The sequence below is a fragment of the Palaemon carinicauda genome, chromosome 19 (genome assembly GCF_036898095.1).
Source record: "Palaemon carinicauda isolate YSFRI2023 chromosome 19, ASM3689809v2, whole genome shotgun sequence".
NCBI classification, from domain to species: domain Eukaryota; kingdom Metazoa; phylum Arthropoda; class Malacostraca; order Decapoda; family Palaemonidae; genus Palaemon; species Palaemon carinicauda.
Window position 1 is genome coordinate 127,589,754 of NC_090743.1, and position 14,513 is coordinate 127,604,266.

Sequence of the window (14,513 nt, forward strand, 5' to 3'; positions counted from 1 at the left end):
AACCACTACCAGTGATGCAGGGGAAACCGCACCGTATCCACCTGCTCCCAGGAACTACGCCTTACGCATGCCATACCCCAGCATCAGTGCCGAAACACTGGGAAGAGGAAGTGAAGGCCCAGCTCGAAGAAGATGTCGCCCGTGGCGTCATAGAACCGGTACCCGCTGGGCAGCCAACCGAATGGTGCGCCCGTATGGTGGTCGTCGCCAAGAAATCAGGACAGCCACGCCGTATAGTCGACTATCAGCGCCTCAACGCATCTTGCCTACGGGAGACACATCACACCCCCGCCCCATTCGACATGGTGTCCGGGGTTCCTAAGCACACGTTCAAGACCATGGCGGACGCGTACTGGGGATACCACCAGGTGGAGTTAGACGAAGAAAGCCGCGATCTAACCACATTCATTACCCCCTGGGGAAGGTTTCGTTACCGTCGTACACCCATGGGGCACTGCTCTGCTGGCGATGCGTATACCAGACGGTTTGACGACGCCATCCAGGATATCCAGAAGAAATACAAGTGCGTGGTCGACACCTTACTCTACGGCGACAACATCGAAGGGGCCTTCTGGCATGCCTACGACTTCCTCGAAACATGCGCAGCCAAGGGTATCACGCTTAAGCCGGAGAAATTCCAATTCGCCAGAAGGGAAGTAGACTTCGTGGGCTTCAACCTGGGCTGGGAGGCCTACAAGCCAACAGAGGAACGTTTGGCGGCCATCAAGAACTTCCCGATGCCACGTCAGCCCTCTATCACCGACATAAGGGCTTGGTACGGATTTGTCAACCAGCTGGCGCCATTCCTCGCAACAGCCCCTATCATGAACCCGTTCAGGGAGCTCCTCAAAAAACCAACGGGGAAGGCAGTGTACTGGGACGAGGCACTCCGCACCAAATTTCATCATGCCCAAGACATGATATGCCAACTAGCGAAGGACGGACTGGCCTACTACGACAGGAGCCGCCCCACAGCAGCGATCACCGACTGGAGTAAAGAAGGCATAGGGTTTGTAATCCTTCAACAGTACTGCTCATGCAGCTCCGCCAATACGCCCTTTTGCTGCACGGGTGGGTGGCGCCTGGCACTATGCGGCAGCCGCCATCTCACCGCCGCTGAAGCTGGCTACGCTGCCGTGGAGGGGGAGGCCCTTGCGGTGGCCTGGTGTCTCCAGAAGGCGAGGCTGTTCTTGCTGGGGTGCCCCAACCTCACCGTTGTGACGGACCACCGCCCGTTAACCAAGTTACTGGGGGATCGTGCCCTTACGGAAATCTCGAACCCCCGCCTTTTCAGGCTGAAGGAGAGAACTCTGCAGTACCGATTCAGGGTCAAGTACCTGCCAGGGAAGCGTAACAGCGCGGCGGACTTCCTGTCCCGATACCCCGCCTTAAAAGCCGATCCCAGCGCCTACGACATGGACCTCGACGAAGACCTCACCGACACCATGGCGGCCGCCGTCGTGGCAGCAGTGGAGCACGACAGCTGTGTCGTGGACGAGGCGAGAGTTAGGCACGCCGCTGCCATCGACCCCGTGTACCAGCTGCTCATGGCCAGGGTCCTGGCCGGGGACTGGGCCGATAGGAAGTCCCAGGAAATTGCGTGCCTTCGGCCCTTTTACAGCGTCAGGGAGAGGCTGGCCGTTATCCAAGACTTGGTGACATATACGTTCGAACAGGGCAACGTTCGCCTAGTTATCCCGGAGCCTCTCCGTCAGCAGGTGACTGCCAACCTACACGCGGGGCACCAAGGCCTGGACTCGATGCAACGACGAGCGCGCCAGACGGTGTACTGGCCTGGACTCGAGGGGGACCTGCAGTATCACCGATCCTCGTGTGAAGAATGCGATGTACACGCACCATCTCAGGCCGCGGAGGAACTCATTATCACGCCGCCCCCAGAGTACCCCTTCCAGATGACGGTTGCAGATATGTTCCAGCACGACGGACACTCGTACATGGCCTACGCAGACAGGCTCACAGGGTGGCTGGAGCTGGCCCACTTCCCCCACAGAACCTCCTCCTCCCACATCAAGACTCAGCTACGTCGCTACTTCGCCAGATGGGGGGCCCCGGAGCAAATTTCCACGGACGGTGGCACCAATCTGGCAAGTGAGGAAATGGGGGAATTTTTCAAGTTATGGGGCGTGTCTGTGCGTCTATCATCCGCCCAGTACCCGCAGTCCAATGGCAGGGCAGAGGCCGCAGTCAAGATCGGGAAGCGGATAATAATGGCCAACACGGGCAGCAGCGGCACCCTTGACACGGACAAGTCCTCTATGGCTATCCTGCAGTACCTCAACACCCCCCTCCGAGGAATAAACAAGTCACCCGCCCAGATGGCAGCGGGCAGGCAGCTCCGAGATGGCGTACCTACGGCTCGCTGGCACCTCACGGTAGACAAACACTGGGGGGCAACCTTACGGCAGAGAGAACATCAGATGGCTGACAGTGGTGCCGCCCTCACCAGGACTGGACCGTCCAGAAAGCTTCCAGCCATCAACCCGGGATCCCAAGTACGAGTGCAAAATCAGGCCACTAAGCTGTGGGACCGCACCGGTACCGTGGCGGAAACGCTCCCATACCGACAGTACCTAGTCAAGCTAGACGGCAGCGGGTGCCTCTCCCTCCGTAACAGGAAGCACCTGCGTCTCACATCATCGGGGCCCCAGCCTAGGCAGGCCACACCCGCTACGCATCCAGCCACGCCCACGCCCGAGCAGCTACCAGGCAGTCACCCTACGCCCAGCCCACATGCAGCACGGAAGCCACGCCCATTACGGTGCACTAGAAGGCCTGCGTGGATGGATACTACCTGTGATCATCGTACATTACAGCGGCACCTGCATACATTTTTTTCTTTTATTGCCTTTGCTTTTCATATTATTCTATGAACATGTATTACCCGCACATTGTGTTTTGCATTCCTGACAGCTATGTACCTGTCTTCCTATTCTTGCACATGCACCCAATTTAATCCATGTATATCCATGCATTATTTTTTATCATTGCCTCTCCATGTATACCCATGTATTAATCTCGGGGGGGGGGATGATGGAGTACCTGCAGTAAGATATGTTTTCCCATGGCGGGCAGGCGCCAAGTGAGTGGCACTGTGCCGGTTGCAGAGAGCAACCGAGTCAGTCTGTATCTGAGGACGCATTAAACTACATGTCTCCACCATCGTGTGTCTCTTGTCCTACCTTGACATCCAATACAAACTATACTGAGTAGTATGGCTAGAAAACAAACTTATTGCATATGCAGATGATGCTACTCTCTTTGATTCAATTCCAGCTTACGGTTGTAAATCTGGGATTAATACATGCTGCAAGTTATGGGACATGAAGTTGAACCCTAACAAAACCCAGAGTACGATTGTAAGTATATTGAGGACAGTGGCTCCTCAACAACCACATCTTTATATTGATAAAGTATTTTTAACTATATACAACTCATTTATTATTGTAGGTGTACGCTTCTTGTTTGAATATTTACTTTTGAGAAACCCATTCGTTCTGTTTTTTTTTTTTCATTTTCCCGGAAAAATAGCTTATTCAAAAATTCTTCTGAGATTTTTTGTAATCAATCTATATCAAGGAAATGCTTTAATGATCTGTTTACCATGTTTTGAATATTGTTCTCCTGCCTGATCTTCAGACTCTGTCTCTCATCTCAGTTTGTTGGACAAGAACTTACGATCTATTAGATATCTTATTCTTCATCTAGATATCAATTTCAGGCACCGTCGTTTAATTAGTTCTTTATGCATGTTGCATAAGATGTTTCATAATTCTGACCACCCTTTGCATTCAGATATGCCTAGACTGTACCACACTGTGATGTAGAAGGTATGTAGTAAATTCTCGATTTTGTCTTCTCCATCACAAGGTTCAATACCATGCAGCATACTAAAAGTTTTATTCCAGTTGTGATAGATTGTGGAATGATCGTCCTAATCAAGCACTTGAATCTGTGCAACTAAAAGTTTAAACTTATTGCAAATACCTTTATATTAAACAGGTTAACATAAGTCTAGTTTCATAGTTTATACAGGACATATCCACTGCCTTGAGGCAATTGTAAGGTCTTGAATTTTGCAATACATTAGATGACACTGGTGAAGTCTAAGACATACTGGTCCCGGATTTTGCTCAGTATCTCCAGACTTCCAAACCCTATTCTATCAAGCTGGACCAGGCAGGGCCAGGCAATGGCTGCTGTTGAATCAACGGGTCGACTTATAGGGTCTCGCATCCCTAGCTCCCAAGGATGGTGAGGTTGCACACTACAAAAAAACTATCGGGCTTGAACCCAAGTCCATCATAATTCCAGGCGGGAATGTTTCTAATAATACCACAACCTTAAATGATAAAAAAAAAAAAATGAATGATTTGGAGTTCTCTGGCATCCTGACATCGAAGGTCATTGACGCTGATATCGTTTATTATAAATAAATAAAAGAATATTCTATTAAAACCAGAAAACTTAATATGTACAAGTTAAATAGCATTAAGAAGACCTGCTTCTGAAATAAATTTAAAAATCTCTCTAGCATTGTACGACACATCACGTCCAAGAATCTTGGCAAGGATGAACCACCCATAAATGGATAAAAATGACAAAAAGAATAATCGTTAAATCAAGGAGATGCAAAATATAATGGGGAAAGGGAAAGAAATAATGACATCCAGAGTTTCAAAACCACGAATATACAAAAGGGCAAATACAGTCCTGTGGCTGAATGTTTTTATTGGCTACCAATTTGTGCAGGCATAGTTTTCACATGTATGTTAATAAACATCCACACACATAGACATTTAATTATCATTTCAGACAACGATTTCCTTGTTAGGTATTCAATTTCATACCTGTGGGTCAAGAGATTGGATTTATATGTGTTTTCTAACAAGTTATTATATAGTTTTATACCATAATGGCTAATGTCCTGATACAAATGATAACGTTTCTCAAAGTACCACATAATGGCTAATGTGTGATACGAATGATAATGTTTCTCAAAGTACCACATAATGGCTAATGTGTGATACGAATGATATTGTTTCTCAAAGTACCACATAATGGCTAATGTGTGATACGAATGATAATGTTTCTCAAAGTACCACATAATGGCTAATGTGTGATACGAATGATATTGTTTCTCAAAGTACCACATAATGGCTAATGTGTGATACGAATGATAATGTTTCTCAAAGTACCACATAATGGCTAATGTGTGATACGAATGATAATGTTTCTCAAAGTACCACATAATGGCTAATGTGTGATACGAATGATATTGTTTCTCAAAGTACCACAAACACTATATAATTATAACTGTGGAGTTTGCACATAGATTGAAATTCATGGAAACATATAATCAGTGAACTGTGTAAACAAAATAAAAAAAAAATCACAATACCATAAAAATGTAAAATAACAGTATGTCTACTGACATTGTTTTATTACAAACAAATACAATTAGCTGTATTATTTCTTTGATTTAATACCTTCTCTGGTTTTAAATTTTTTACTTGCTGTAATTTTAGCTTAATTATGTCCAACTCAGCTAGTTTTCATCACCACGCTGGCCAACTGCGGTTGGTGTCGGTGGGAGACACGATGTTTGATTGCTCACAGCAAACTAACCTAGTTAATAATTACAAGTGCTATTTGGACCAAAAAAAAACGTTAGAAAACCTTTGTGATTCTTGATAGGCATTACTTCATTAAGCAAATACATCTGGATAATCAGAAGTTACCTAGATAAACATTACATTGACTTACTGTACTTCTAGTAGAACTTAATTTGATTTCATATATTTGTACATCTAGGTACCAAAACAACTTTTTTTAATGAAATGAATTATATATGTATATATATATATATATATATATATATATATATATATATATATATATATATATATATTCATATATATATATATATATATATATATATATATATATATATATATATATATATATATATATATATATATATATATATATATACACACACACACACACATATACTTATCAGTCACAAAATTGCACGTGACAGATATTAAAGTGTAAAATCCACAGGAAACAGAAAAGGAAAAGACCAGGTACCAAGCGCTTTCGTGTATTACATACACTTCTTCAGGGTACAAGGTGAAATAAAAAATAAAATCATACAATAAAGTTTTTGGTAGATTTCCTTATTGTATGATTTTATTTTCTATTTCACTTTGTACCTTGAAGAAGTGTACGTAATACACGAAAGCGCTTGGTACCTGGTCTTTTCCATTCCTGTTTCCTGTGGATTTTACACTATAAGTATATATATATATATATATATATATATATATATATATATATATATATATATATATATATATATATATATATATATATATGTATATATATATATATATATATATATATATATATATATATATATATATATATATATACAGTATATATATATATATATATATATATATATATATATATATATATATATATATATATATATATATATTTATATATATGGGTGTGTGTCTGTGTGTAGCCTATGTATGTGTGTGTGTATAAAACTAATGTTGGGGTGTCTCCATACAAGAAAGTTATTTATGAATAATGTTAAGTAACATTATTAATGGAAGATTTTGTTACTTTTGACAAATAAATGCTTTTTAGTACACAAATTCCACTTCCATAGTCTGAATATAAAATATTCATTCCCCTCTTACTTTAAATTATTTTTTTTACAATTTTTTGTTATGCTACTGTTCGTAATGAAGGTACCAATCAAATGTAATTGCATTATTTCAATAAAGGGATTTTCAGAAAATATTAATGTACATTCTTTCATATTTGGACAAACATCCTTGAACGTCCCAAGTTCAAAGTAAAATCTTTGGAAATAAAGAAAATGAGTTACGAGACTACGTTGCTCTTATTCAACAAACTCTGTACTAATCCTGTAGCAATTCAAGCCAACAATCTAATACAGCACAAATTGTACGGCTGTTTTTGTAACTTACATAATTTTAGATAGCCTTATTGATCCACATTTGTTATTGATACAAGAAACAACATTCAAAGCCAAGACGTCTAGTTTCATATAGTCCCCTTTCCATCGGTTTCCAAGTTCTTCTCGTTTTCTTCGATGATCACTTCTTTTCTGCATCTTCTTGACGGTTCTGGTAGGAGATGGAGGACTTTGGGAATTGGGATGTTTTCCCAGTAACCCGGGAATCTCACACCCGAAGACCTGACACAAATGATGAAGTTGTACTTAGTATGCTCATATTTATATTTGCCTTATTATTCAAATGAGAAATGGGCACTTTCCTGTTGTTGCCACACCACCAATTTCCGATATAACCCCATTACTATTTTCTAGGTTAGGTTAGGTTAGGTTTTAATTATTCAATCTGTAGGTGGATAAAATTCAAACATAATCTAACCTAACCTATACTGAATACTCATTAATATTTTGATAAAGTAGTGTCCGAAATACGTTTTTTATTGGATAAAAGACCTTTATTAAGGACCAGGTTGTGGGTCAAGCTTAATTTCAGGAGAAATTAACTGCACTAATCCAAAAAAAGGATTTACTAACTGATGGCACTATCCATAGGTGGAAATATGTTCTGAAAGGTAGAACAATGGAGACCTAAAGGTATTATTATTATTATTATTATTATTATTATTATTATTATTATTATTATTATTATTATTATTATTATTATTATTATTATCACTGCTTGCTAAGCTACAACCCTAGTTGGAAAAGCAGAATGCTATAAGCCCAAGGGCCCCAATAGGGAAAATAGCCCAGTGAGGATAAGAAACAAGGAAAAAATAAAAATATTTTATGAATAGTCAGTTTGATTCCTAACGTAGCCTATTTCGTCACATTGTAATTGCATCAGTGCAAATTTGTAATGAGTTGGAATTAATATATATATTTTGAGAGTTATTGATCTATTATTTTATGATTTATTGATAACATATTTAAGTATTTAATTGATTAATGCTTTAAGCTATACATTTCTTGTTATTAATATCAAATGAAACACAATATTAACATACGTACACACTTACATACATTCACGCGTGATCAAAAGCTCGTGATCAGGCCACTTCTAACCAAGGTGACAGTGAAATATCACATTATTATTATTATTATTATTATTATTATTATTATTATTATTACCAGCCAATCTACAACCCTAGTTGGAAAAGCAAGATGCTATAAGCCCAAGGGCTCCAATAGGGAAAAATACCTCTGTGAGGAAAGGAAATAAGGAAATAAATAAATAATGAGAACAAATTAACAATAAATCATTCTCAAAATAGATATGTCATATATAAACTATTGACAACGTCAAAAACAGATATATCATATATAAACTATAAAAAGACTCATGTCAGCCTGGTCAACATAAAAACATTTGCTCCAACTTTGAACTTTTGAAGTTCTACTGGAAAAAATTAAATAATCCTGAATATAAAACCTGGCAATACTTATCCATCTTCCTTACTTGTTGCACTGCATGGAGAGGGGCGCATTGAAGTACATGTCCCGCAGGACTCCGGATCGAAGGGGCGTCCACTGGATGGCGTGATAGTTCCCTCGCCATCCCAGTTCAGGGGAGGTTGGCTGAAGCTCCCACCTGGAGAGAGAGAGAGAGAGAGAGAGAGAGAGAGAGAGAGAGAGAGAGATTTTGTTACAACTGCTTCTAATTGATTTATCAATTTGCCAATCTGAGTTCAAAAAAGTCCCTCTCCCTGACAACTAAAATTCCTAAGCCAATAACAATTAGGATGGCCTCTTCCCTTTATAAAGACATTTTTTTTTATCTTTTTCTTGGTTAATTATAAGGACTAAAGCTTAAGATCAACTAAAAACTGAAAATGCGTAGAACCTTTTAAAAATTTGCCAGCCTCAGTGCAAGTAGTCTACAGTGAACAGACACTTGAGACATCTAGATCTTCCCTAGACTTCGTTGTTTATTGAATATTCTTAAGAAATCATATATCAAAATAAATTTCAATAATCAAAATATTCTCTATTAACTTTCATTAAATGAACAGTTAATATGTAATGACAAACCTCAAATCTGAACTGAAAACGATCATGTCTACCCAGAAATTACAAAAGTGAATTTCAATCACCGCCATACAAATTTTGAATCTACTTCATCAGGATCTAATCTAGGGTAGTACAACACAGTACCAGCCGTACCTCTTCATGAATTCAAAATACTCCACGAGTGTCTTCGTGTCAACAGAGGATTTGCACACCTCAAGGTCCACCTTAGGGTAGTAATGCACGTAATTCACACACATCTCATCGCTTATGGAGAATCCGCCAACTGTCACATTAGCTCGGTCAGAGGTTGAGTAATCACAGGACATGATCAGTGCATCGCCCTGTGGAGTTATTATCATTGTTAACAACAATAAGATTAGTAAACGGATTTTGAGCAAAGCAAAAAATCTAATTTGGGGTGATATGGCCATGTCGTCCTGATGGAAGGTTCCTTTAGGCCGCTTTCAAATATCCCTTAGAAAGCTGCCTAGAGGAACCTTCCATCAGGATGACATGGCTGAGCTCCCCAAAAATATAGTGTTTATGATTTTAAATCAATCTCTATAGCAATGATGATTTAAAGACTCCTCCTACGCCTATTGACGCAAAGGGCCTTGCTTAGATTTCACCAGTCGTATCCTATCCTACTTCAACATCAACAACAACAAATGCTGCCGGCTCTAGTCCACTGCAGGACAAAGGCTCCGGACATGTCAATTCATGTCTGTGGTTTGGCCACTTTCCATCACCATGTTGGCCAGTGCGGATTGGTGATAGTGGGAGAATTTTGTCTGATGACTTATGGCAAATCAACCTAGTATGGGTGGCCCTGAATAGTACAGCTGATCATGGGGATGGGAATACAAACCAAGCTACAATCCTAATTTGAAAATCAAGAGCTCCAATAGGAAAAGAAGCACATTAAGAAACAAAATGAGAAGTACCGATTAAAAAAAAAAAAAAAAAAAATATATATATATATATATATATATATATATATATATATATATATATATATATATATATATATATATATATAAGAAGTTTGATTTTCTGAAAATCAACCTTTCCTAAGAGATCTCATTAATGATGTTTAAGTTTCATCACTTGTTCAAGTAACTACAGATCATAATTCTCAATTTCAATCGAATAAAGATATGTACATTTTCCTCTTCCATGCAAGGTAATATACTGAACATATCTATTTAATCCTGGCATCCCTGGCTTAAGCCTTAAAAATCCAAAATTATTAAAGTTTATTCTTATATCAACTTCCTTAGCCATAAACGGATAGCTTAGGTGATGAACTTATATATAATAGTGTTGACAAGTTTCTAAGTCTTTAGCGATAAGCACAAATATTTAAATTGGTTATCAACATCTTCGTTGTCTTCAGTTCTTACCCATTATCATTTTCTTTTTCTTATTAATCACAATCTACAAAGACGTGATTTAAAGTGTGGTGTTCTGGGTTACATCAAGCTATCTAAAGCCCTGTCCACACGATCGAGCATGCCCGACGGGCAAACAGTGATACCAGACCACAGTAGGTAGTGAGAATGAGGGTGGATGACGCCAGAGGCGGTAAAACCACAGGCAGGGATCTGGCATCCAATATTGTTGCCAGATCTCTGCTGTGGTTTTCCCGTTTCTGACGTCATCAACCCTCATTCTCACTACCTACTGTGGTCTGGTATCACTGTTTGCCCGTCGGGCATGCTCGATCGTGTGGACAGGGCTTTAGGATTCCATCAATTTCTCCACTATAGTATATGTGCTGTTTTAAATAGCATGCTCTTTTGTACAAGTCCTAGGGCTATATAGGCTTTTACCCTCTCAAGATTCCTTTTCAATGACTTAAGTATGGTCCCAAGTGCTCCTATGATTATTGGCACCACTTCTCCTTGTATATTCTATAGCTTTCTCAATTTAATTTGTATGTCTTGGTATTTTTCTATTTTTGTCTCACTTTATCTTCCATTTATGAGTGACACTTTTTCATCGTCTTGTCGACCAGAGTGATACGATGTACTTGTATCACCCCGTCTGTCTTCATACTCTAGTCCCAGAGTAGTTTAGCCTCATCCTTTTTTCTTTTTTTTTACCACAGCTTGAGGTTGTTGTTAGTACCATTTATTACTGCATTGTATTTGATATTTTCTACAGAGATTCCAATGGAGAGCTTTAATCTCTGTATCATGTCATTTCTTATATTGATTCTGAACCAGCGCTGAACATTCACTGGGGATGTGGTTGATGTTTTTTCTTTTGCCATACATTCCTTGCCCTTTGACGAGATGTTAGTTCCGTCTATTGATCGCTGAATATATCTTTTTATTAAGGTCTGATCTTGTGTTGCAATTATCATCGCTTCAGTTTCCTTCTTAAGTTCTCCTCCCTGTAGCTACTGCCATGTTTCCTTACTGGCTAGTTCTTCAGTTTGTCTCAGGAATTATTTATGAACTGATTTTCTTGTATATTCTTCTCGTCTCTTTTAATTCTATCTCCTTATGCACTTATTCAATTTCCTGATTAAGAAAATCATTCCCACAATGAGGCCACAACTAATAAAACGTCTAGAATACTGCATAGTACTGTGCCTTATGATGTACAAGGTAAGACCGTTATAACTAACCACATAATTAGTGTTACATAAAGAATGGTACTGTCTGGGAAGATCTGAGTGAAAACATTCCCTGGAAAGGGGTTTGTTTGAAACCTTCCATGACGGAAGTCATGTTAAAAACATCTCTTGAAAAAGGGGTTAGGCTGAAACCATCCACGACAAAGGTCATGTTAAAAACATCTCTTGAAAAAGGGGTTAGGCTGAAACCATCCACGTCACAAGTCATGTTAAAAATATCTCTTGAAAAAGGGGTTAGGCTGAAACCATCCACGACAAAGGTCATGTTAAAACATCTCTTGAAAAAGGGGTTAGGCTGAAACCATCTACGACAAAGGTTATGTTAAAAACATCTCTTGAAAAAGCGGTTAGGCTGAAACCATCCACGACAAAGGTCATGTTAAAAACATCTCTTGAAAAAGCGGTTAGGCTGAAACCATCCACGACAAAGGTCATGTTAAAAACATCTCTTGAAAAAGGGGTTAGGCTGAAACCATCCACGACAAAGGGCATGTTAAAAACATCTCTTGAGAGAGCGGTTAGGCTGAAACCATCTACGACAAAGGTCAGGCTGAAACCATCCACGTCAAAGGTCATGTTAAAAACATCTCTTGAAAAAGGGGTTAGGCTAAAACCATCCACGACAAAGGTCATGTTAAAAACATCTCTTGAAAAAGCGGTTAGGCTGAAACCATCCACGACAAAGGTCATGTTAAAAACATCTCTTGAAAAAGCGGTTAGGCTGAAACCATCCACGAGAAAGGTCAGGCTGAAACCATCCACGACAAAGGTCATGTTAAAAACATCTCTTGAAAAAGGGGTTAGGCTGAAACCATCCACGACAAAGGTCATGTTAAAAACATCTCTTGAAAAAGGGGTTAGGCTGAAATCACCAACGAGAAAGGTCATGTTAAAATCCTCCCAAAAAATGGAATTAACGTTGAAACCTTCCAGGACGAAGGTAGAGTTGAAAACATCCCTTGAAAAAAAAGAGTTAGGTTAAAATCTTCCTTGACAAAGGTCAGGTTGAAAACCTTTCTTGAAAAAAAAAAGGGATTGAAGCCTTCCAAGAAGAAGGCAGAGTTAAAACTTTTGAAAAGGGGCTCAGGTTGAAACCTTCTCTTAGGGGAAGTAGCTTTGTAAACTTCCCTTGAAAATGATTGCGTTGAAACCTTCCCTTAAAAAGCAGAAAGTTGAAAACACTCCTTGAAAAGAACTATAGTCGCAGCAGAGGTTCCGGGCAAAATAAGCCCCACCCCTGATGACGTCATAGCCAATCATGTTGTCTCCCGCGTTAACAGCAGTCACAACACATTCCCTTAAAGTGATTATAATTTTGTATAGTTTGAAATTTGTAAGGGGGTTTATTGTGACAGCCGCTAATGTGGGAGACAACGTAATTGGCTATAACGTCATCAGGGGGTGGAGCTTATTTTGCCCGGAACCTTTGCTGCGCCAACAGTTTTAAAATCACGTAAAACCACTTTACCTGTTGAATGTGAACGGGTTGGGGCAACCTTCTGATCTCCTGGAAATGGGTGGAGTAGTGGTTGTCTCTGTTGAGTTCTGGGAGCTCCTCCTCTCCTCTGTAATGTTTGGTCCACGCCCTCACGCCCGTCAAGTGGGTGTGCAGCTGAGACCCGAAGATGTAGATGCCTTCCTCCGGAATACCCTGCGGATACCAAATATTCTTTTGCTGTCTAAGAGGGGAATATAGGCACAGGAGTGCAAAAATTTAATGGAAGATTTTGGAATTCCATTAATCAAATATCTTAAAATGTGATATAATTGTCAATTAAAATGCTCAAGTTCAATGTGTATCTTAAGGGATTGTGGAATTCTTAATTGTTGCTGAATCTTGCAAAAAAATATAAATAATAGATGATTATCAATGCATAGTTAGTATAAAAAGCTATTATGGACAAATACAAGATAGACAAATTAAAATAACTAGCCTAGCTCATATTACTTGTGGAGACTTGCTAAGCAAGTTTATGAGATCCTAGCTTTCTTCATGAATGTGTAGGCTTCAATGATGGAGGAAGATAACAATGTTAAAACTTGACAAAAATTTTGCACAAGTTTGGGAAATGAAATTTAAAGTAAGAGGCCTACTTATTTCTAAGAGTTTCTCTTGCTTAGATCTGACCTCAAAGAACCCCAAATTTAAAGTCCACACTCTAACTGCTGAATCAAGACTGAATCCTTCAGTAAAAATTTCATATATCAGCTGATTCATCTAAAGACGAGTCTCACCAATAGCACATCAACTTCCAGTACGGTATACATCGTATATCTGAAATTCAACACTCTAGATCCCGTACACTCTCGCTCCATCCAGGTAGCACACGTGAAGTCATCCTCTTAAACCATCTAAATTAGACCTTATCCCCCATTTTCTCAAAATACAATATTAAACTACCTCGGAGTCGAGTACAAGACTACTAAACTACTTCAGAGTCGAATACAAGACTAAACTACCTCAGTATACAAGACTAAACTACCTCAGCATACAAGACTAAACTACCTCAGTATACAAGACTAAACTATCTCAGCATACAAGACTAAATTACCTCAGAATATAAGACTAAATTACCTAAGTGTCGAGTACAAGACTAAACTACCTCAGAGTCTAGTGCAAGACTAAACTACCTCAGAGTCTAGTGCAAGACTAAACTACCTCAGAGTCAAGTACAAGACTAAACTATCTCAGAGTACAGGACTAAACTACCTCAGAGTAAAAGACTTAACTACATCAGATAAATGACTAAACTACATCAGAGCACAAGACTTAACTACCTCAGA

The 14,513-nt window shown here is 39.7% G+C and overlaps 1 protein-coding gene across 1 annotated transcript in view; it reads right to left on the reverse strand.

Moving 5' to 3' along the window:
- Window positions 1-6,561: 6,561 nt before the first annotated feature.
- LOC137658380 (dopamine beta-hydroxylase-like) overlaps window positions 6,562-14,513 on the reverse strand; it is a 22,475-nt gene continuing 14,523 nt past the window's right edge. Inside the window, exons 9-12 of the mRNA XM_068393056.1 lie at window positions 13,198-13,380; window positions 9,239-9,426; window positions 8,535-8,666; window positions 6,562-7,258 (exon numbers count right to left, since the gene is read on the reverse strand). Of these exons, the coding sequence (XP_068249157.1) occupies window positions 7,105-7,258; window positions 8,535-8,666; window positions 9,239-9,426; window positions 13,198-13,380 (657 nt within the window). The 3' untranslated portion in view covers window positions 6,562-7,104. The remainder of the gene's footprint in view (window positions 7,259-8,534; window positions 8,667-9,238; window positions 9,427-13,197; window positions 13,381-14,513) is intronic.